Raw genomic sequence first — 22,915 nt, 5'->3', positions numbered from 1 at the left:
ACACGACAGCTTTGGGAAACAGACAGACATGGATGACACTTGTTTAACACAATTAGCACAAGAAGCTTCAGTGAGTTTGCACTAGGTTTAGACAAATGAGATTTCTGCCACTTCCTACTATGCAGGCCAAGGACAAGGCAAGAACTGTGCCTTCCAATGCACACACACACACACACGCGCGCACACACACACACACACACACACAGAGAGAGAGAGAGAGAGAGAGAGAGAGAGGCTCTGATGTAATAAAACACACACTCTCTGTAAATTCAATTAGCTCTGAAAAATTAAACTGAGGTCCATACTTCACAGATGGTCTCTGGGCAAAATGAGCAAGTTTTATCATACCAGAATTTCCCATGACATAATTATGAAAAGAGTTACATCTGGGTTCTAGCCAGCAATATAAATTAATCAAATGTTTAGTGTTTTTTTTTTTTTTTAATGTCATGTTATGTCATGTAGAGAACTGCATTATTGTATTAGTCTACTAAGTAGGATATCTTCGGACTCTTAACATAACCTCCAGCATCCAATAAAGAAATGAAAGAATGTAGAAGAACACAAAACAACAAGCAGAGGACATGATTTGCAGAGTTATCTGGCTTGAGGACACATTTTCCTCTGGAGACGTATGGATTCCAGTTTGAACACTTTCTCACAGTGGTTGCAGTAGACTTTAAATTGGCTTGACCATTGTAAAACTGCATAGTCACACTAGTGAGTAATACAATGATTTGGCTACTCCTGGTCTTTGTGGTTTCAACTGTACAAATATTTTCTTACCCGAAAATGATATAATTCATCATTATTTTTGCTTGTGTGGTCATGATATTTCAGGTGAAATGCCCACAGTCAAGTCTGGCCTGTCTCCTTATAAGGAAGTGTGATACTCTTTTGGAATGGCTTGTTTTCTGAAAGCCAGAAAGTGGAGTTTCTCAGCCAGGGAGTTCCCATGAAGAACTAGGGCTTTCCCTTAATCTCCAGTTGGTACTGTTTGCTTTTAAAGATGACGTGTGAAATATGTTTTCTGATGTTAAAATATTTTCTCCTATCCTAGTTTAATGAGCATAGGCAGCTATAAGTAAACCATTTTATAAGTTGATTTCTCTGGAAAGGATGTTCTCCGTGACTTTGTGTAGTGCTTTAAAAACATTATTATGGTCAGAATCCTGACCATACTGACATAACTACAGCTCAACCGATGCTGTGAGTTTAAGGCAAAACTAACTGATTTTCTGGCCAATGGCAGACAGAGAAATTCTTTAGGCAACCTGTTTGAAAACAGTCATAATTTTTGTATACATTCATATTTTAATGGTTATAATACAAGAAAATATAAAATAATGCATGTAAAATATGTATGCAGTATATTAAATAATAATTTCCATATATGGTAAACTAGTGCTTATATATTAAACATATTTTCTAATTTTAAGTTAAGAGTTTGCGATTAGCTCTTTCTACATTAATTGAGTTTGAGTGTAGCAAAACCATAATTTTAGTTCATGTTAAGTACAAAATGAATATGATATGTAATGAAATAGTATTGGTGATGAGCAGGTGCACTACATGGATGCTATCCTGCATTTTTTAGCTCTTTTTATCTCTTTGACAGCTGTGTACCACTGACATTGTCTTAGCACTACTTTGAATCTACGTGCACCAGTGACATTTTGTGAAAATGTTGTATGGGATGACATCAGTTTCAGGTTATGACAGGTTATTTTTCCGAGCACTAAAGCATCTCGCTAAAAACCACAGCTTGGCACAGTTCACTGTCAGTTTGCTTAGTATATGTTCTCTGTGGAAGCGTATTGCTGAATCCTGCTGAAAGAACACCATTTGCTCCATTGTTTTCTTTTGCGCAACAACAATTTTCTGTCTTTATTACAGCTCTGATAGTCCTGGTTTGACCAGATCACCCACATCTCTGTCCACAGTGTTTTCTCTTCCAGTAACCCCTGACCACACTCTCCTGACCGCCTCTCAGACGCACTCAACACACACACACACACACACACACGGGAATGACATCACAACTCATGACTTCTTTATGAAGCATTCATTTTTCAGTACAGCACACGTCTGAAATGCACGTTTCCTTTCTCCTATTTTTTTTTTCTGGTACAGGCTCTGTGAAGTTAAATATCCTTCCTCATCCAATAAGCTCTTGTCTCTCGTTCAGGAAATTAAATTGTCACATCGACTATGCTTTATTAAATTGGGATTCATTAAAATTAATCTTTCATTCTAATATTCACCTTGGGTCTCATGAGCTCAATATATAACACCCGATAAGCCACTTTTAAAGTGATACTCCCTCTGTTCAGAGTAATATAGGAGTAATAATGTCCGTCTCTCCTCAGGTTGATCTTGGATTCCTGCGCTTCGTCTCGGCGATCGGCACACAGGGAGCCATCTCTCAAGAGACCAACAAGAGATACTATGTGAAGTCCTACAAGGTGGATGTAAGCTCAAACGGAGAAGACTGGATAACTATTAAGGAAGGCCCAAAACAGAAGGTGACTTATTTGCTTCATTTCATGGTTTTTCTTAAAGGTGCAGTGCATCCCTTTTCTGATTTAACCCATTGCTTCTTACGGTTTTTTGACTCCAAGACCCTTATTGTCCACATCAATATTCAAAGCCCCATGACTTCTCCACTTGTTCATGATTTACTGGATTGGATTTTTAAAAGATAATTTTAATTGTCAATTTCTACCCAGTAAAATATTTTAGAGCTTGGCACAACTAGAAAAAAAAAATATTTAAAATGCCAGGAAACAAAAAGTCGTATGAAAAACTACTATAAACACTTAAAAAAAAACACAACTTGCACATTTCGGCTTTTAAAATTTCCAAAATCAATTACACTATAGACTTGCACTGTATACTAAATATTTGTTTGTTTTTTGAAACTGAGCGACAAGTCAAAGGTATTTTCTGTGGTAATAAAGCAGTCGAAAAAGCTTAACTTGTTTTAAACCTGGAACACAAATGTTACAATTTCATATAACAACGAAATACTGTTAGAAAGTCCTGGTAGAAGACCAAGTTTGGTTCTGTACAATTCACTTTCCACTAAACAGCTCCTTGGCAGGAAGCCCTGTAAACATCTTCCTGTATTGTAGCGCTGTCACTGTGTGCCTCCGTTACACCAGTCCATGCTCCAGATCCAGACGGGAATGCCACACTCATGTGTTCCACAGGGCTTGTGTTTCTCCGACTCCATTATGTGCCCAGTGTGGTATGTTAATACGCCCGCTTTAAAGACTGAATTTGCAAGAACTGTAAAAACTCCAACTCCAGAGCCACCACAGTAGTCTGACTGATATCCTTTTTTCTCTCTTTAAGGAATGATGTCAACATTTGTGGTAGGGCTGTGTTTCTTTGAAAGGAAAAAACAAAACAAGTTAATAAATAGAGTGTGGCAAATGGAGACCGTGAGAGAAGGGAGCATTCTGGGAAGGTTTACCAGGTTTAGAGTATTTAATCATGCACTTGAGGATGCTAAGGATTAAATGAGGACTGAGGAGACGCTGATCGATTAGCCATCGGTTGAGACGGCTCTAACGTGTCTCTCAGCACAGAAAAGTTAACTGCAGGAAGACATTATATTAAATATTTTTATATAATTACTTTATTGTACTTTTTTTTTTTACTTCATTAAAATATTGTCACAATGCAAATTTGAAATTCATCTCAAATAACTTTTTTTGCAAAAAGCTATGTCATTTTAATTTTCACCTGATTACTGTCAGAAATGTGAACTGGATATTTGTGAGATTTACCTGATCCAAAGATTCAGTCTCTGTATGCAGCGTAATAAAAAATTGAAACAGACCTGTCAAGCTCAGGAATCCAATTAGACGCTATATGTGTGTGTGTGTGTGTGTGTGTGTCGTCATGCCTGGAAGTAACAGTGAGCTTAAATGTACCCAAAGGCCCAATTTCTGTGTCGACCCTCAACTAAAGTACACTGTTCTCTTTTTAGAGCTTGCATTTTTAAGGTGCGGTGCCTTGTTTCTGTCTGCCTGGCTCTAAAGTGCTTTTGTGAAGTGAGGGCCCATTTACAGACTGCTGAAACTGCAGTTCGGATGTGGGGTTGTTGCACAAAGGAAAGCCTTTTTCTACTTAGAGCAGTAGAGCAGAGCATTGGCATGACATTTAAAGATAGTGTATGGCTCCTCATGTGTCTCCCTCTCAGACACACACGTTTTGACAAGTAGTGCCCAGGGACACGATTAGCAGCATGGATTCTGGGATAGACGGATGGCAGTGTGCCCTGACTGGGCCTGAGCAACACTTGGCCATCCTGAACGGCTTACAGTTTGACCTTGTCTAGTTTACAATTGAGTTGAACATACTGATCTTAAAGCAATATTCTGAGAGAGCGGCTGTGCATTACAGTGATTTCATCATTCTTACAGCATTGTTAAATCATTGTAGCAGGTGACCTGTTGCTTTTATAAAATGGTGGTAAACCTGTTGTACCTAGTGACCTGTGAAACAAGGTACTATAAACAAGGTTGCCTTTACTTTCATTCATCTTCTTCTAACAATTTTACATCCTCCCTTCACAGAGAACATCTGCTAGTTGTCAGTAAGAATTAGTGCCCATGGTCATAACACAATCTGATTCATCACTATGTCTGTTGCAACAACAACAGAAACCACTGTGTAACTGAAGCGTCAAAAACATTCAGCTCTAGTTGTAACCCAGACTCTGACATTACAAAGTGGCCTTTGTATGGCTACCCAGTTGGCTCCAGAGAAAAAATAATAATAATTCAGGCACTATTTAGGTTGTCACATTTGAAGACGCTGCTCTAAACACTTTCCTGTTATTTCTCTCTGTTTCTTGGGGTGAGTGTTAGGTAAGTCCCTGGCCTCAAAGGTCTGTCTTTGCTGAGTTCCTTAAACAAACAATGTTAATAATGAATGTGTTTGGTCTTCGTTTGTCAGATTTTCCAAGGGAACACCAACCCCACTGATGTAGTGAAATCCATATTTCCCAAGCCCACATTGACGCGATACCTCCGGATCCGACCCTACTCCTGGGAGGCCGGCATCGCCCTGCGCTTCGAAGTGTATGGATGCAAAATCTCAGGTTGGTTCCAAGAATCTGCAATTTGTTTATTAATTTTTACTGGCTTCAAAACAAACTGTCAATTATACAACTGGCACGCTTCAAAAATATACATGTATAGAAGAGGAGTGTTAATTCCGATTCAGAGGCAATGTTTTGTCAACACACCACCCCATCATGATCTTTCAATTAAATGGTTTAGGTTTTGCTTGCTTTGGAGGAAGGTGTTTATTCATGCCTCTGAAAGCCATGTGCATGTGCAATGTTTGAGGAGCTATTGCGTAATAGACAAGTGTTCATGTCAACTAAAAGGACCGTGTATTCATGTTTCCCCACATTTGGATGTACTTTATTCAAAATGAATGGCGTTCTCAGCGTGCACGGATGCTGCTGCAACCTCTCCACTCCTACCCCAATTCTGCCTCTACCCTCCTCACCCGTGCGCTAACCTCTCAGCCTCTCTCGAAAACACACAGATGTTTTGTCCAGAACTATTGACTTTTTAACATTAACACAGATTAATAAATGTATTGTTCCATGTTCACTTGTATATACCGCATGCAAGCTTTATTCATGTAGTCCAAGTCTTCTCCATTTTTAGTGTATCTCTGTGGCAGAATTACAGCACCACATGCTGGTCTGGCATGTATACTACATTGTCTTGTGTCAGTTTCGTTGTTTCGTGTGGACATAGATATTTCTTAAGAGGAGGTGAAAAAAAAGATTGGATAGGGAAAGCTCCGGCTGCCTGTGGATGTAGCCACAGATGTACATATTGCACATGCTATTGCACACGGTGAGATCTACACCCACCAGCCACAGTCAGGCCCAGCTGGCTCTGTCTTCATTTGCATACTCATCTGCATGTTTTGGCATGGCTCCACCCTACAGAGCTTTGATTGCAAAGGCTTTTATATCATCAGCGCCTTCCTGCTGAGAACATTTCCTCATATGTGTAGAAGGAGGGCAAGTGTATTTGCCATTACGCGCCGTCTATCAGCTTTATGTTCAACATGCCTAGTGCCTTATTTTTGAGTCTGCGTGTGTACACAGATTTAGCACTGGTTGTATATTTGTGTGTGTATATGTGCGGTTCACCGCAGTTCTGGAGAGCAGCTGTTGCAGTCGTGTTTTGAACGGGTCAACAAACCGCTTTCTAAACACATCACAAGAGCGGAGGCCTCCCAGTGACATCATCAGTGTGCATTGGGCTTGTGATGATGCGGTCAAGTTGGGCGAATGATTAGGAAAGTTTCTCCCTCTAGTTTCAATTTCTAACAATTGCAGTGGCATTACCACTGCATATTTTTGGACAACGTTAAGCATGTTTTAAAAGATATATTTAGAAACTTTTTGCATATTTACCATGGTACTACCAAGAATGTCACGGTACATGTCTAAAAACGTTAAAAGTACCCTTTGAGTAGCACATAAACTCCATTATTTTAGTAGAAAGTTATGTAAAAATACCAAAGTATCATCAAGTGATACTATTACCATTTTACCATGGTTGCGCCACATTACTTTTTTGCAAGGGCATATACTGTACCATGTACCATACTGGTATTACCATCAGATGCCACTTCAACAAAGTACAGTACATATCCCTTTACCAAGGTACTGCCATAAACACTATTCCTGGACTCTTAGTTTGTTAGCACAGTATCTTGATACTACCCACAGTGGATGCCTGCCAGCAGTTAGGAGGTGGTCTTGTGCACAGTTCAGGTCTGATAGCCTTTCCACATCAAAACACAGCCATTAAAAAACGTCCTCCCGCTGTTTGTAAATAAAACCATCTGTGTGTGGTCATCCAGCCTTTATGTGCTGTGCACAGACCAAACCAACAGACAAAACAAGCAATGCACATGGCCCAGTCCACCCTCAGGGTGTGTCTGTCAGGGTCTACCACACCAGGAGCTTCTACCATGCATCCCCATCTGAGATCCATAAACAGGTCCTGATGACAGTGCCAGCCAGTGGATTGAAAATAAACTTGGTTGACTTCCAAACTTTGAAGGTCAACCACCTTCGTGCAGATCTTTTTCATTCAGGTCCCAATATAATTTGGCATGCATATATCAGATATTATATCCAGAGACATTATACATATTTGGCAAGGGTACAAAAAAACTCAACCCCAGACTGTACATCCACAAACAAACAATGGGAAAATCAAACACCCAATCATTTGTTGTTTTAGAAGGCTGGAACTCACATTTGAACTCTCTAAAGGGGTCACAGACAAGTGCTCTTTCCGTTCCAAAACTACAGAGAAAGTACTAAGGCAGTGTTATAAATGAAAACTCTGTTCTGGTGGTATTTCACGGGACATTAGGTTCATCTATGACTCGTTCAAGATTGTCTCTGGCGCTTTCCTGCTCCACGGGTGATGATTGTAGATTATGGTATCGCTGGCAGGTCACAAATCTCACTGCGCAGGAGAAGGTAAAAAAGCTGTGACAGGCAAGACACAGTCAGTTGGCCAGTGCTGCATGTCTGATAATTTCCCTCAAACTCAACCTGCTTTTGCCTAAATGTAGCAAAGCATGAAAAATCCAACAAAGGAAGTCAGTTTGAAGAGATGAAGATAGATTGATTGCAAGATAAATGAAGGGATAGCTTTGAATGAGGTGAATAAGAAAGCAGATGAAAAACTAAATTAAATGAAGGTATAAGTGGAGCAAGACTGAAGAGGAGGGTGACACACTGTTCAGAAATAAAAGGTAGATTCACTAGAGAAATGTTTAATTAAGTAGCTTGAGAAAAGAGGCAGAGGAATTAATGCACAAGGTCAGTGGTGAAAGGAAGATGGAGAGAGAGAAACAAAGAGAACAAGGGGTTTCTTATCTCTTCTATCCACTTCATCTGTCTTTCCTGTGCAATAAATGTCTTTCCTTCTCTCTTTGTTCAGCCTCTTTATGGTCCGTGACCACTTTAGGTTGTTGGTAAGAACGTTTCCCAGCTCATTGAGATGTGACCATTTCTACCAGGTTTATCAACCAACATCATTGTTTTTCCTTTCTTCCTCTCAGACTCACCCACACCAAAGCTAATCTAATCTTTCATAGACACGTTGCTTTTCCAATATGTTCTCAAACAGCTCTCTTATTCTCTGCGTCCATGTGTTTTATTGGCATGACAAATAAAGGTACATTTGTTTTGCCACAGCCATGGTAGGTTAGACAACAGTCTCACCGAGGGATTGGGGTTTGGCTAGTTAGTGTCACAAGGTGACGATCTTTAGGGGCGGAACCAAAATTCGGGAAGTTTGGTTCCGCCCGGGAGTGTTTCCGCCCGGACCGGAAAAACAGAACACCGGAACTTCCGGTAGCACCGTAAGAGGGAAAATCAGGGAATTCGATGCACCTGTGCCTAGTTAGGGACAGCGGTTGGTGATTGGAGGATACGCTGGACAAGGCAGTACTTAAGGCCAAGTTATTTCACAGTCTGGGAGCTCTTTCTGGTGTGTGTGAAGCACTGTGTCGTGCCCGCCTTGGTGCGCTGCTGGTGGCTGTCTAACTCTCTCTCTCCCTCAGGCTGGAATTGTATGATTGTGAAGACATCGCGAACCTTAAAGGTTGAGAAGTGAACGGATTATTCGGCGAATTGAGACGACGTGAAAAAGGGGATTGGAAGCGGCATTGATGTGAGTACTAAGAGCAAGCCGAAAGTGCCCTGTATATTGACCTGGCGTTGTGTAGATCTCCCCAGGAGGAGGAGGGCGGCCCTACCCCTAATATAGCGTGGTGGGAGAGCCGAAGGAATACTTATTGAAGTAGTCACAACGACGACATCACTAGCTAGGCCGCATATTCCATCGCCGGATCCGAACCAAGCAAAGTGAAGGAAGACGGGTGTCCTTTTTGTACACTGAGTGTGGTGGGTGAGTCTTCGTGCTGTGGAAACCTATAATTTTGACGTGGTGCTGTATATTGCTGTGGGTTGCTGTGTATTGCCGTGTGTCCTGTCAGATAAACCCCCGCCTTCACGCACTCCGTCGCGGGAGGACAAGGAGACTGCTGGTTCTAGCCTAGTTCAGTACAGTATATGTTGTGAGCGTGCTTCAGATCTCCGGAGATAGCACGGTACGCTGTGTTCAGCCCAGAGGTGAGAGTCATTCAAAGCAAACTAACTGTGCTATTGTGTCCAAGTTGATACCTGTGGAGAGAAAAGGAGAGAGAGTGAATAACACGAGGAGGAATAGAGCGAATCCTGTACTTACAGTACGTTGTGTCCAGCCCAGAGGTGAAAGCCATCCAAAGCAGAGTAACTGTGTTTTGTGTCCAAGTTGATACCTGTAGAGAGGAGGAGAGAGAGTGGATAACGCGAGGAGAAATAGAGCGAAACCTGTACTTACAGTACGCTGTGTCCAGCCCAGAGGTGAGAGCCATTCAAAGCAAACTAACTGTGCCATTGTGCCCAAGTTGATACCTGTGGAGAGAAAAGGAGAGAGAGTGAATAACACGAGGAGGAATAGAGCGAATCCTGTACTTACAGTACGTTGTGTCCAGCCCAGAGGTGAAAGCCATCCAAAGCAGAGTAACTGTGTTTTGTGTCCAAGTTGATACCTGTAGAGAAAAGGAAAGAGAGAGTGAGTAACACAAGGAGAAACAGAGGAAACCTGTACTTACAGTACGCTGTGTTCAGCCCAGAGGTGAGAGTCATTCAAAGCAAACTAACTGTGCTATTGTGCCCAAGTTGATACCTGTGGAGAGAAAAGGAGAGAGAGTGAATAACACGAGGAGGAATAGAGCGAACCCTGTACTTACGGTACGTTGTGTCCAGCCCAGAGGTGAAAGCCATCCAAAGCAGAGTAACTGTGTTTTGTGTCCAAGTTGATACCTGTAGAGAGGAGGAGAGAGAGTGGATAACGCGAGGAGAAATAGAGCGAAACCTGTACTTACAGTACGCTGTGTCCAGCCCAGAGGTGAGAGCCATTCAAAGCAAACTAACTGTGCTATTGTGCCCAAGTTGATATCTGTGGAGAGAAAAGGAGAGAGAGTGGGTAACACGAGGAGAGACCGAGGAAACCTGTACTTACGCCGCTGCCTGTGGAGAAAGAGAAAGCGAGTGAGCACCCAAGGAACGAACTGTGTGAACCAGTACTTACTGTGAGCTGAAATCAGTGAAGAGGTGAGAGCAAAACCAAGCCGAATTAACTGTGCCTTTGCGTCCCAGCCGTTGCCTGTGGAGGAAGAGAAAGAGAGTGAGCACCCCGAGAACGAACTGTGTGAACCAGTACTTACCGTGAGTTGTATTCAGCGAAGAGGAGGAAGAAGGAGGGCGCTACGGATACCTAAGACTCTGGCCTGGCCCCGAGCCCCACGCCCCGGATCCCCGTGGCCCCCTTGCTCCCTGACCTCTTCCCGGCCATAGCCCATCTGGAGGACCGAGTCAGAGTTTAGTTTTAATTGCCCTTTCCCTATTCCCCAAGCTATTTTTAAATATTTAAATAAAGATTGTTTTATCACTTACTGGTTCTCGTGTTGTTTGGCCATTGGGTTGGCTTTGGGGACCTCCTCGAGGTGGAAGTTGAGAAGGGGTGTGGCTTAGTCAAAGCATAGCCGCCCCTGGGTGTGACATTAGCATGAACCTGTTAGCCCCTGCTAGTTGATCCCAAAACTACACAATCTGGGTCCAAAAAGTATCTTTCTCCTTTGATGGTCAGTCCAAGGTTTTTTGAGGGCTTTAAAAAATATGAGATGCACTTATATTTTTCTCTGTCTGCTGCTTTTCATGTAACAGCTCAGGATCGTCACTAGGGTTTGAAACTTCCTTGAATCTAATACTCTCTTTGTCCTTCAACAGAGTATCCATGTTCTGGAATGTTGGGAATGGTCTCAGGCCTTATCGCAGACTCTCAGATCACAGTTTCATCCCACACCGAGCGCACCTGGGTGTCAGAGAATGCCCGTCTGCTGACCAGCCGTTCGGGATGGTCCTTGTTGCCGCAGCCCCAGCCGTATGTGGATGAGTGGCTGCAGATAGATCTGGGTGAGGAGAAATTGGTCCGAGGTTTGATCATCCAGGGAGGTAAACACCGTGATAACAAGGTATTCATGAAGAAGTTTCGGCTGGGCTACAGCAACAATGGATCCGACTGGAAAGTGGTGATGGATTCTACCGGCAACAAGCCCAAGGTAAGATATAGGGAAGCTGTTCTTGGTGTAATTAAGGCTAGTAATTTAGACTAATGCTTTGAGCACAATATTAGGGAAACATCCCAAGTGCATTCAACAATACTACTAATCATTTTAATCCAAAAAGTCAGAATATCAAAACAGAATAGAACAGTATAGTGTTCATTTGAGATCATAGTGATACATGAATAACATAGTGATACATGAGCAGACAAATTTCAAAAGAAATGCTGCAAGAATCACATCATTACTTTTTTGTAGAGCACAGACTATGTGCCTTATCTTCTATCAAAAAGCTGGATTGGAATATCAATCCTAGGAGGCCGCTTTTAAAACCCTTATATCTCTTTCTTAGTTTGAGGGACAAAAGGAGACACATTAGCTCCAATGGCCATTAATGCTCTTTCATGATTTCTTGTCTTGTTCTGTACCTACATTACCTCTGGCGAGTGTCTTTTCGTCTTTACTTCCTTTTTTATGTTTTATGTCTCCTGTGGTACATCATGTCTTGGTTTTAAGGCTTTAGAAGTTTATGTCAAAGGTGGATGCTTCTGAAAACCTGTGCATCCTGCTGTCATAGACTACAGTGTTATCCCACAGCCTTTCTTTTTTTGCGCTAGCACAGCCGTACAGTTTCAGAAGTAAAGTTGAAGAAATGCTTATTTGCGTTAGGAATACAGCAGTGCCCAAGTTAAGATAGGTGTGAGCTGTGTGCCCTCTCACTTGTTCTCTTTCATTAAAGCTCTGTTCTTTGCTTTCCCTGTCAGACAAACTTTGGGACACTCTTAATAAAGCTTTCACCTTTGTCTTTTTCCATTTTTATCCAAGTTAATTTTCTCTGCTTGACTGCTAACTTTGTCTCTGACTCTGTCGTTGTTCTTGGCAGATATTTGAGGGGAATTTGAACTATGACACGCCAGCGTTGAGGACGGTGGAGCCTGTATTGACACGCTTTGTTAGGGTGTACCCAGACAGAGCCACTCCTGCTGGGATGGGACTTAGATTGGAACTCCTGGGCTGTGAAATGGAAGGTAAGTTGAAAACTCATTCACAAGACACACACATAACCCCACATTCATATGACTACTGAGGAGTACTCAAGAAGGGACACTACTTACTTAACTACATTTTTCAGTCACATTATAAGTTGCTCTGCTGTTTTCAAAGTCTGTAACTTTAGGCTAGGGAAGCGAGTTGTTATTCCAACAATAATTTTCAAAGTAACAGTGATTCATACACATAATGAACAATCTTGCAGCAAGCCAAAGACACATAGTCCAAAGCAAGTGAGCAAAAGACAAAAAGAATTATAGACCTTTGATCTAAAAGGAATTTGACGGTCCTCAAGTGTGTGGTCTTATAGTACAGATGCTATTTGATTGAATTTGGACTTATCCCCTCAAGAGAACAGGACAGGGTACGGCTTAGCTTTCTTCATAATTACTTGTCCTGCAGATGCTGCATCAAAGGATGTATCCTACCCAGAAAAGCAGGGGCCTGTGACACTCCTAAATAACAAGGCCCATCACAACTAGAGATAATCTTTAGTCCACCTGCCTAGAAGGATTATGGAATGGTCCTTGATGTCTTCCCCTCTGTCTTACTTTCTGAATTAGTTTAGCTCTGATGGGTGTGTGTGTGTGTGTGTGTGTGTGTTGGGGTGTGTGTGTGTGTGTTTTCTGTTGAGGCAGCGTTAAGTGGATTTACATATTGGATTTCTCAGCGACTGTGAGACTTGCTTGTGTAAGCCACAGCATCCCAGAGGGAGCTTTAGTCAGATGATAATGCTTGTTTTCACTTTTAATGCCAGCACATGCACACGCAGGTCACTACTGTGTATATAAATTCACCCGCTTTCTTTCCTTGTCTCACCTAAAACCCTCACAATCAAACAAGTGACCCCTTTTATACACATATGCATTCCTCACAGCAGGACACTAAGTCCTAGCAGGAGCGTGTGATCAACATTGCTGTCCAGAGCCAGCACGGTGACCTCGCTGTGACCCCTCTGCTTTAGAGACTCTCTCTAAAATGCCCCCAGTTCACTCGCTCAACTTCCACTACAGCTCCTGTTTCCCCCTCTCCCTCCCCGCTCATTTTTCCCTCTCCTTCTATCCCGGGAAAGCCCAACAGGCTTAAGGGCAGCTCATTACAAGCTGAGAGTAAACACAGGGCTTTAGGCAGATGTAGGAAAAGGCCACATCCAAAGGGGCACAGGCAGCCATAATGAGAGGACACAGCAGTTTCAGCGAGCTGTACCGGCCCAGGGTGGAGCATAACATCCTCAAGTCCTGCACCCAGAGTCACGCACAGGCCTGTGTCAAAGAGCTACAGACTTGGAAAGACTACAGAAAGAGCATAAACATAAAGATGATTTGTGGAAGGAAACATTCAAAAAATACCATAATACTACATGGTTTTAGAAAGTCAGTAATCACCTTGAAAACAATGAAAATGTACTTTAGTACTGCCGTTGCTTTATCGTGTGGCAGCTACAGGTATGTAGTTAGTATTTTCATGAGTAATGAGTATCTGTTTTTCTCTCTTTCTCTGATTTTCTGTATGTAGTGCCCACAGTGCCCCCTACTATGCCCACTCCCTCCACTGCGCCATCAGACGAGTGTGATGATGACCAGGCCAACTGCCATAGTGGAACAGGTGATGACTACGACCAGACAGGTGCTAACACCCGCCTGCTGAGACTGCACCCTTACTTACTGCATCTTGCTCCCCCAGTAAACTAACTGCCTCCCATGCTTCCACAAATATCAGCTTCTAGCCTTTTTTTGGGAATGCTTTTACTAATGACTCCTCACGCTGTGACCCTAATTGTTTCTTTGCCCATAACCAAACTAACCATGCTACTCCTACTAGAAGAGAAGCATACTGTGCATGGTATGCAAATGTTCTGCATGCATCTAATATTGAAATAACCTACTACATTTGCCAAAAGCGCTCTACTTGACCTTGCATTTCATTACAAAAGCCAGACAGTGATGAATGAACGGCGAGCAATATCAAATGCAATCTCAACTTCAACTGTGTGGACTGCCAAAAGTTAAGATCGTTTTATACAAAATTGGATTAAAAATGCAAATTTACTGTGTTTAGTCTTGCGATGGTTACTGGATGTAAAACTGTAATGTAGCAAGGTCATGTTACAACATTGCAGCATACTACAGTTTAAATGGTTAATTATCAATGAATATTACAATGCATTTGAAAATGGTAAGAACTAGTATACATTATATACTGTGTAGTATGCAGAATTCACTATGTGCATACTAAGATCATGTATATAACAACTGCTGCTTAAATTGCTAAATATACTGTTTGCTCTAGTTCAAGGAAACAGTATGCAGAATAGAGTATATACTGTGTAGCATATAGCATTCATTGAGTTATTATTCCATTTTACAGTTCATACTGTTTCACATACAATAAAAAAATGTTGGTATTAAACAGTAACAGTACTACTAAGTATGCAGTATACAGTAATGTGGTACTCCATTCCAAACTAGCTTGCACTTACCTTGACTATTAAAGTGTATTCTGCTCTCCAGCTGCTAATACTAACAGCCCATTAAAAAAATCTGCCTCTAATCTCCTCTGTTCACTTCAGTGCAGTCTCACAGAGTGTGTGTTACACAGAATTACACCCCCCTCTGTCAAATGATAAAAGTAAAGGTTCCACATGAACAGAAACGTATTTGCATGTCGCATCTGGCAAAGTTTCAAAAATGCTAAGCAAATACAAAGAGGGGAATTAGCCCAGTCAGATTCTTACCTCCTGATAACACTCAAATAAAATATTAGCCAGTATCTCACTTTACATTTTCATCTAATGGCCTTCACTGTGTCCACACTACAGGTGGAACCGCAGCGCCAGAGATGACCACAGAGACGAGCACTGTTCCAGGTGAGAAAGGTACCTACATCTAATTATATCCATGATTTCTTTAATTATCCAGGATTTTTTTTTTTTTTTTTTACTGTACTAATACTTACTCCCTTAAAGTTGCGGCGTGTCATTTTTGCAATCTTAGCATACTTTCTTCTATCCCAGTTCAGTGTAAAAGGACAGCTATAAGTATAAGCCAGTTGTAGCTCATTTCCTAGAATAAAGTAAACCATGTAATGCATTTAAAATGTTTATGTCAGTCCAACATGGGTTTGGTGCAGGACTACCCGTTTTTCTGAACAACAGAAAAAAAAAAAAAAATTATGCAATTTTCTTTAGAAAAACATAATAATAAACGTTTTTGCAATTATGTTTGGTGTCGCTAGCAGCACAGAAATTACACACTGTACCTTTAAGAACCAAAATTCTTATTGGATGTTTTCTTTGTTCGCTGTTTGGTTGTTGAGGCTATTTGATTGTTAGTGTGTAAACTCAAAGATGAGTATGTAATCTCGTTTCTGAAGTGTTCTTGTGAAAATCTATAAAGAGCCCCTCTGATTTGCTATTTCAGCGTAATGACTGATTAGCCATTCAAGACTGCTCGCTAATGGACAAATGAGAAATGCCCCTTAACTGACCTTGTCTAATTAGCCAGTGTGTGTGTGTGTGTGTGTGTGTGTGTGTGTGTGTTTGGCCCTGGCTGAGGCTCATCACGACAGCGAAACAACTGAATAGATTGAAGGTCCTACTAAGCATGTGTCCTTGTGTGTGGGTATGGTTTTGGTTGGTTAACATTGAGTAGAGGTGTGCACTTTCTATTATTGGATGTGGTTTATTTGATACAGTATGAGAAGCATTCGAAACTGGTAGAACGTTCTGGACTGTAGTGAAACGTATTCTTGCACTGTCCTCCACTGCACTGCGATAGCCCCAATCCATTTAAAGATGGAAATGAAGAAATAACTTTTAATTGGAAACTAGCATTTTTTTGTAGCGGCAATGGCTGCATGCCTGAGCTGCGGCTTTTAATGGGAAATTCTTTCCTTTGCATTCAGTGAGCAAATACCCTGTGAAACTCGTGGAGAATCCTGACATTATTAAGGGAGCGGAGCGCTTGGCTTTATTAAACTGTCTAGAAAAGCAGCGCTGAGATTGTGCAGGCACCAGAAGCTGACATCCTAGACATGCTTCTGCTTTTCTGTCTGTCTCAATTCACTCTGCATTTCATGCTTTCTATCTCTCACTCAATCTAACATTGTTAAATCCCTCCCTCATTCTTTCATGTCAGTTTCAATTCAAAGCTTCATTGTTTGGTGTGCTCCGTATTCTCACTCAAGATCTAGTTATGTTTATATATGAATGTGGATTTGGTTCGGGTGCAACAGAATTTGGAAAGGATTTGGAAATACTCATGCTTAAATGTTGGTGTTTTCTGAATGGTAAATAACTCTTTATTGCCATCAAGTGGACGGCGGATATAAAACATGTTTCTTTGGCCCTCTGTGGAGTCGAATCGATCACACAGTAGCTTCAGAGCGTTCAAATGTTGTTATAGACACAGCTTTTCAAAAGTGTGGGGTCAGTAAGATTTTTTTTTTTTTTTTTTTTTTGAGAGAGAGAGAGAGAGAGAGAGAGAGAGAGAGAGAGAAATATTAACACCTTTGTTTAGCAAGGTTTTATGAAATTTATCAAAAGTGACATTAATGACACTAATATGTACTCTTTAGGTATAAATATGAACCTTTAAGGTAATAATATGCATCTCTTAGGAATAAATAAGGTACAAAAGAGTACTTTTTTAAAAGGTACCATCAGAGTGACAGCTTTTGTACCTTTTGTTTCCACGAGTTTTCAAATAAATCCTGTTCTTTTGGACTTCCTATTCATTAAAGAATCCTGGGAAAATATATAATGTTTTAATGTATAATGGTTTCCACAGAAATATTGTGCAGCACAACTGTTTTCAACATTAATAATGATTAAAAAAAATTGAGCAGTAAATCATCATATTATTCTGATTTCTGAAGATCATGTGACACTGAAGACTGGAGGAATGATGCTGAAAATACAGCGGAGCATCACAGAAATACATTACACTTTAACACAGATTCACTTAGAAAACAGTTATTTTAAACTGTAATAATATTTCACAATATGAATGTTTTTACTGTATTTTTAATCAAATAAATGCAGTCTTGGTGAGGAAAAGAGACTATTTTCAAATACATTAAAACATCTTTCCAACCCCAAACCTTTGAATGGTGGTGTACAGTAAAAAAAAAAACGTCATCATATTTACTCATATATATTATATTTGTTGTAGTATATAAAAATGCAATTAATTATATAAAATATAAAAAGTAATAATTCTAAAATATAAATAACATTCTGTATGTGTCACTGCTTTGGCTCTGTTAATGATCTTCTCTGTGTGTGTTCTCTGTGCAGCGTTCCTGTGGTTCGCCTGTGATTTCGGCTGGGCCAGTGATCCTTCATTCTGTGGCTGGATGTCCGAGGACAGCGGTTTCAGGTGGCAGATCCAGTCCAGCGGCACCCCGACTCTGAACACCGGCCCAAACATGGACCACACTGGTGAGAAACTGACCTCACAGCACGGAAACTGTGAGACACCCGAAGCTCACGTGGTTTCTCTCCGTCTGCTGCAGGCGGATCAGGGAACTTCATCTACACCCTGGCCACAGGTGCTCAGGAGACAGAAGTGGCTCGGTTAGTGAGTCCATCCGTGTCGGGCCAGGACTCGGACCTGTGCTTGTCCTTCTGGTATCACATGTTCGGCTCTCACATCGGCACGCTTCACATCAAACAGCGCAGAGAAAGCAGCCAGGGCTCAGCTGACGTCCTGCTCTGGACGGTCAGCGGTCATCAAGGCAACCGCTGGAGGGAGGGCCGTGTGCTCATACCCCACTCCAACAAACCCTACCAGGTGCGGAGAGAAGGAGATGAGCGTGTGTGTGTTTACATTGATTACATTTGAACTATATTTCAAATTGAATGTCTGTGTTTGTGTTTATTTCAGGTGGTAATTGAAAGCGTAGTGGAGAGGAAGAGTTGGGGAGACATTGCTGTGGATGACATCAAGATCCTAGACAGTCTGAACGTGGATGACTGCAAGGGTGAGTCTTTACAGAGCAGACTACACTGAGACAAATCAAGCCTGTGTCCAACATCCTGGGGCTTATGGATGTTTCTGCTGTAATTGCAAAACTGAATACTTTTATTTACTGGCATTGGATTAAATGTGGATGAAAATGAGGCTGTGAGAGACAAACGTACAGTTTTGTGCACGGTATAAAAGTCCTACATCTTGTGATTCTCACAACTCCCAACCTTCAACACTGTTTTATGGAGGTTTTTTTTTTTGTTGTTGTTGTTTTTGTATGTACTTTAAGCTCTCACAGCCTCTTTTTAATTCCTGTCAAATGTTAAATATGGTGTGACACTGACTTAAGGTCTATGTATTAATATATTTCAATAATATATTTATAAATCATTAAAATTATTAAATGTTATAATTTTCATAATCCAATAACTGGGTTTACACTTTATTACCAATTAATTTACATTATTTTTAGTCAGTTATGATTACAGTTTTTTATTTATTATTTTTTATTTTTTTGTATATTATTATTATGTTTTTGTTTTTGTTTTTTTTACTCCTAAACAGCTATTTCAGCCCAATAATTTTTTTTATAACTTGACAAATCTATATATATATATACATTACAAACAAAAATAATAATAATAATAATTACTTACTAAATTATTTTTTTTTGTTACTTCTCTCATATATTAGGTTGTTCCAAGACCAAGACAAGCATGGTCCTTAAATATAACAGCATCTGAGGGAATAGATTAAAATAAGAAATATATTTTAAATTCATAGTTAGATTTTTAGCTGTTGTAGCTTTTAAAGCTTATTCTATGAAGTCTTATATTAAATAATTTTAAGCCATATTTTGGCCCATTGGAAGTCTGACAATATGACAATACTGGACAATATTCATTTCCTGACTGTTTTATGATGTCCATTTACAGACCCAGAGCCAATTCTACTGGAGGACAAATTCAATGACATCAGTAAGTAGCTTTCTCAAATGTGATCCACACAAATACTCACACAATGAGTGCACTGTAAACAAACATTAGATGAAAGAAAAATTGTATTCAAGTCTTTCCGCTTCACAGTTACTTGACATTTCTTTGTGAAATTTACGAGCAATTTCTAAATTGTTTCTATGCCATTTTTTTGTTTCAGTGTCTTTGTGTGTTAGGAGGGAGTTCGTATCACATTGTGTTATACAACAGCACACAACAATCATGTAATCCAGATCTTATAAAATCCTAAAACCATATCTAAACAGGTTTTCTGGTCTGTTCTCTTCCAGTCATGGACATCACAGACTTCCCTGAGATCGTGGAGAACCACGAGATCAGCGGCGCTGGAAACATGCTGAAGACACTGGACCCCATCCTCATCACCATCATCGCTATGAGTGCGCTGGGGGTCTTCCTCGGAGCCATCTGCGGGGTGGTCCTCTACTGCGCCTGCTCCCACAGCGCCATGTCCGACAGGAACTTATCCGCACTGGAAAACTATAACTTTGAGCTGGTGGACGGCGTCAAGTTAAAGAAGGACAAGCTCAACTCACAGAATACGTACTCAGAAGCGTGAGACCAATGAGAAGGGACCTCTGCTCAGGGAGGGCGGGGCTAAACGGACTGCCGAAGCCTTCTGATTGGAGGAGGACAAGGCTCTGTGGTTCAGTGAACCAATGAGAGGTCTGGACTGAGCCATGCTTTTCTCAGGAGCTGCAGTGAACAGAACCTACCAGTAGGGGACACTGTGTACAAAACATTGAATTCATGGGGAAAAAACTCAAACTAAAACAAAATGAAAAATAAGAATATGTACAGATGATTGAAATTGTTATTTTAATTTTTAATTTTATTGTTTTGTATTAATTTTGGTTGATCATTTTTACAATCGGATGCTGGTGTTGAGACCAATATATAATAATGTTATAAAGTATTTATCTTTTTTTTTTCTAGGAGGAAATTTATTTTTTATTTTAAAAGATTGTTTTGCGCTTTAAGGAGATGTGAATAAAAAAAACAAAAACAAATGAACCATATATGGCCAAGGGAAGGTAATTTGGAAGGGCAAAGATCAAAGGGGGTGGAGAATGATCCAGCCCTGTTGCATTCTGGGTATGGTTCAGTCAGTGCCTTTGGTACATCTTTTTTGGCCTCCTCTGTTGTTTTTATGGTGTTTTCAACCCTTTAGTTCTCAAAAAAGCTGTCGGTCGAATCTGCAAAACAAATCCCGGTAAATTCATAGCGCTTTAACGTTGAAATCATGCATATTGTACATAAGTTTTAATATATTTTAATGCCGTTTTTCAGAGAAATTAGTAAAAGGACAAAAAAGAAAGCTGCAGTATCCTTTTTTTCTTGGGTTGTATGTTGTGAATACAATCGTCCGACTGTTTTGTGAAAGTGAAGCGTGTGCTTTTTCCGTCCTGTTTGGTTATTTTGCTACGTTTGCAAAAGATGCAGCCCTCGTTCAGAACAGATGCTGATACAAATCATGAGAACAGCACTCGCACATACACTAAACGCATTTCATCTGCAGTGGCTCGACTGAGTTCACCTGGATTACAGATTTATAATCATCATAACGTTCAGAATGTCTGTTTATCCAGCATACCAAAAAAAAGAGAAGAAGAAATGAATGCTCATCCTTGCCTTGATGGCTTTGATTTGAGGATTCATCAAAGCGCTTCTGTCTCCATCCGTCGAGCTTGAATGCATGTGCTCTTGAATAAAACTCTGATTTTAAGAGTGGTGCTATTAGATGTCCTCACACATCGTTCTGTCGTTGGCCTTGTGTCTGTACCAAAGGACTGTTGCCTCAATCTGCAGGGTCCAATCACAACCAGCCCTTCTCTTGAGACGTCTGGAGACCATCTCATCTCTCATTCATCAGATGGATCTGATGTTAGCAATGCCGTACACACACAGTTTAACCGATAACAGGGCTTCACTGCTGACAATACTAATGTTTTCTACAGGTTTCTGGGTATGTTCATGTACTGTGCTGTATACTGTGGCCAACACTTCTGTTTTCCCCTTTCTCTCCGAGGACGTGGATCCTCGAGTCGATGCTACATGTGTGTCAGCTGAAGCTGATTCTGTGAGAAAGCATACTGTAGCATTAACGAAAAAGAAACATTGTTGCACTGATCGATATATTTGAAGAAGTTTATGTGTTTATAGCATTCATTTATAAAAAAGACAACTGAAATAAAAAAGACAGTGTTCATTTTATATATATATATAAATATAGTTTCAGAATATGTAATCCGATTCTGAAATGGTCAATTATGGAGATGTTTTCATTATTGAAAAAGCTCTACGGATTTCCTAAAGTAAAGCTCCCATTCTCTTTTGGTTTTGTACTGTCGTTGAAACTCTGTGCCGATTTGTTTTGTTTGTGTTCGTTGCGTTTTTTTACAAGAAGATGCGGAAGCAAAGAAAACGTTTATTTTCAATACTGCCTCTGTAAGTTGCTGTTGAAGGAAGAGGGGAAAAAATGAATAAAAACAGCAAGGCCTTAAAATGGATATCAATGTTTTGTATTTGAACATCTGCATCACGGAAGAAAAGCTCAGATCGACTGACATACTCCAAAGATTCAGCTCCAATAAATCTGTTCAGAAACCTTTGCTCTTTTTATAATGTAGGTTTCTTTTGTTCATTAGAGTTTAATCAGAAAGACATGCAAAGAGCATGCAGGTGTCAAGAATGAAGACAACATGAAGACAAAACAAGCACATGTGCTAAAGTGTTGGACTTTTGACATGTACATCATATAAATGTACTCTTTTAATAAAACATGTCAATTATGCATAACTCCAAGTAACTAACCCTAAACCAAAAGGTAATTTAAGTGAACTCAAAGAGACACTTTCAAGACAAGTACACTTTGAAAAGTTTGTAATAATGTCAAATTAAAAGCGATTGGAATATATATATATATATATTTTTGTCCTGCTTTCAAGTACACTTAATATATTGACCTAAAGCACAAATAAAGTTCTTATATAAATATAAACTTTATTTTAATTTTAGTGCAAGTGAAAACATTACATCTGGTTTTTACTTCAGTGCATTATTTTAAAATATGTTATTTTAGTAATAAGTACTCTTTTAAATTAGATTCAGGACCTATGTACATGAGTAATGTTTCTTCCCTTTCAAAACAAGATTTTTTTTTTTTTTTTTTTTTTTTGGTATGTCCTTACAGGTTTTGCTATTGATTATTATTATTATTATTATTATTATTATTATTATTATTATTATTATTATCAGCATTATTATTATTATTATTATCAGCATTATTATTATTATTATTATTATTATTATTATTATTATACACTTTTTAAAAAAAAATTCTAACTATTTGGGCATGTAAAAATATTATCTTTAAAAAAATTATAAAACACACCATTGTCAAATAACATTTGATATGTTTATTGTGGCAATAAATCTTAAACTGTAAGTCACGTGTCACATCATTGTCACTACAGTGAATGAACACTAGATGGCAGTGTTGTGTTCGCGATAAAAACTACAATCTTCTGCACTACACGAATTCTCTAAAAATAACCCTTCAAAGCTCTTTCATCTTCAATTTAAGACATCACTATGGACCTTATACATGATAAATAGTATATTAAGCTGTTGTATTTTAATGAG

At 39.9% G+C, this 22,915-nt stretch overlaps 1 protein-coding gene and 1 long non-coding RNA gene across 6 annotated transcripts in view; both read left to right on the top strand.

Annotated features, from left to right (window-relative positions):
- Positions 1–21,882, top strand: part of nrp1a (neuropilin 1a) — a 62,187-nt gene extending 40,305 nt beyond the window's left edge. For 2 of the 5 annotated variants that reach the window (XM_052542633.1, XM_052542632.1), the window contains 11 exons: positions 2,370–2,525; positions 4,969–5,113; positions 10,904–11,235; positions 12,122–12,266; positions 13,804–13,893; positions 15,107–15,154; positions 17,585–17,728; positions 17,803–18,080; positions 18,174–18,270; positions 19,193–19,234; positions 19,543–21,882. In XM_052542633.1, the coding sequence (XP_052398593.1) occupies positions 2,370–2,525; positions 4,969–5,113; positions 10,904–11,235; positions 12,122–12,266; positions 13,804–13,893; positions 15,107–15,154; positions 17,585–17,728; positions 17,803–18,080; positions 18,174–18,270; positions 19,193–19,234; positions 19,543–19,829 (1,764 nt within the window). In that variant the 3' untranslated portion in view covers positions 19,830–21,882. Of the gene's footprint in view, positions 1–2,369; positions 2,526–4,968; positions 5,114–10,903; positions 11,236–12,121; positions 12,267–13,803; positions 13,915–15,106; positions 15,164–17,584; positions 17,729–17,802; positions 18,081–18,173; positions 18,271–19,192; positions 19,235–19,542 lie in introns of all 5 variants that reach the window. The other 3 variants (XM_052542630.1, XM_052542629.1, XM_052542631.1) reach the window with 3 other exon arrangements.
- LOC127946217 (uncharacterized) lies at positions 8,318–10,569 on the top strand. Its single transcript, XR_008151030.1, has 2 exons — positions 8,318–8,558; positions 8,632–10,569. It is a non-coding gene; the product is annotated as an uncharacterized LOC127946217 (long non-coding RNA).
- Positions 21,883–22,915: the final 1,033 nt, after the last annotated feature.

The sequence above is a fragment of the Carassius gibelio genome, chromosome A24 (assembly GCF_023724105.1).
Source record: "Carassius gibelio isolate Cgi1373 ecotype wild population from Czech Republic chromosome A24, carGib1.2-hapl.c, whole genome shotgun sequence".
Classification (NCBI taxonomy): domain Eukaryota; kingdom Metazoa; phylum Chordata; class Actinopteri; order Cypriniformes; family Cyprinidae; genus Carassius; species Carassius gibelio.
This window is presented reverse-complemented; position numbering and strand designations above follow the sequence as displayed.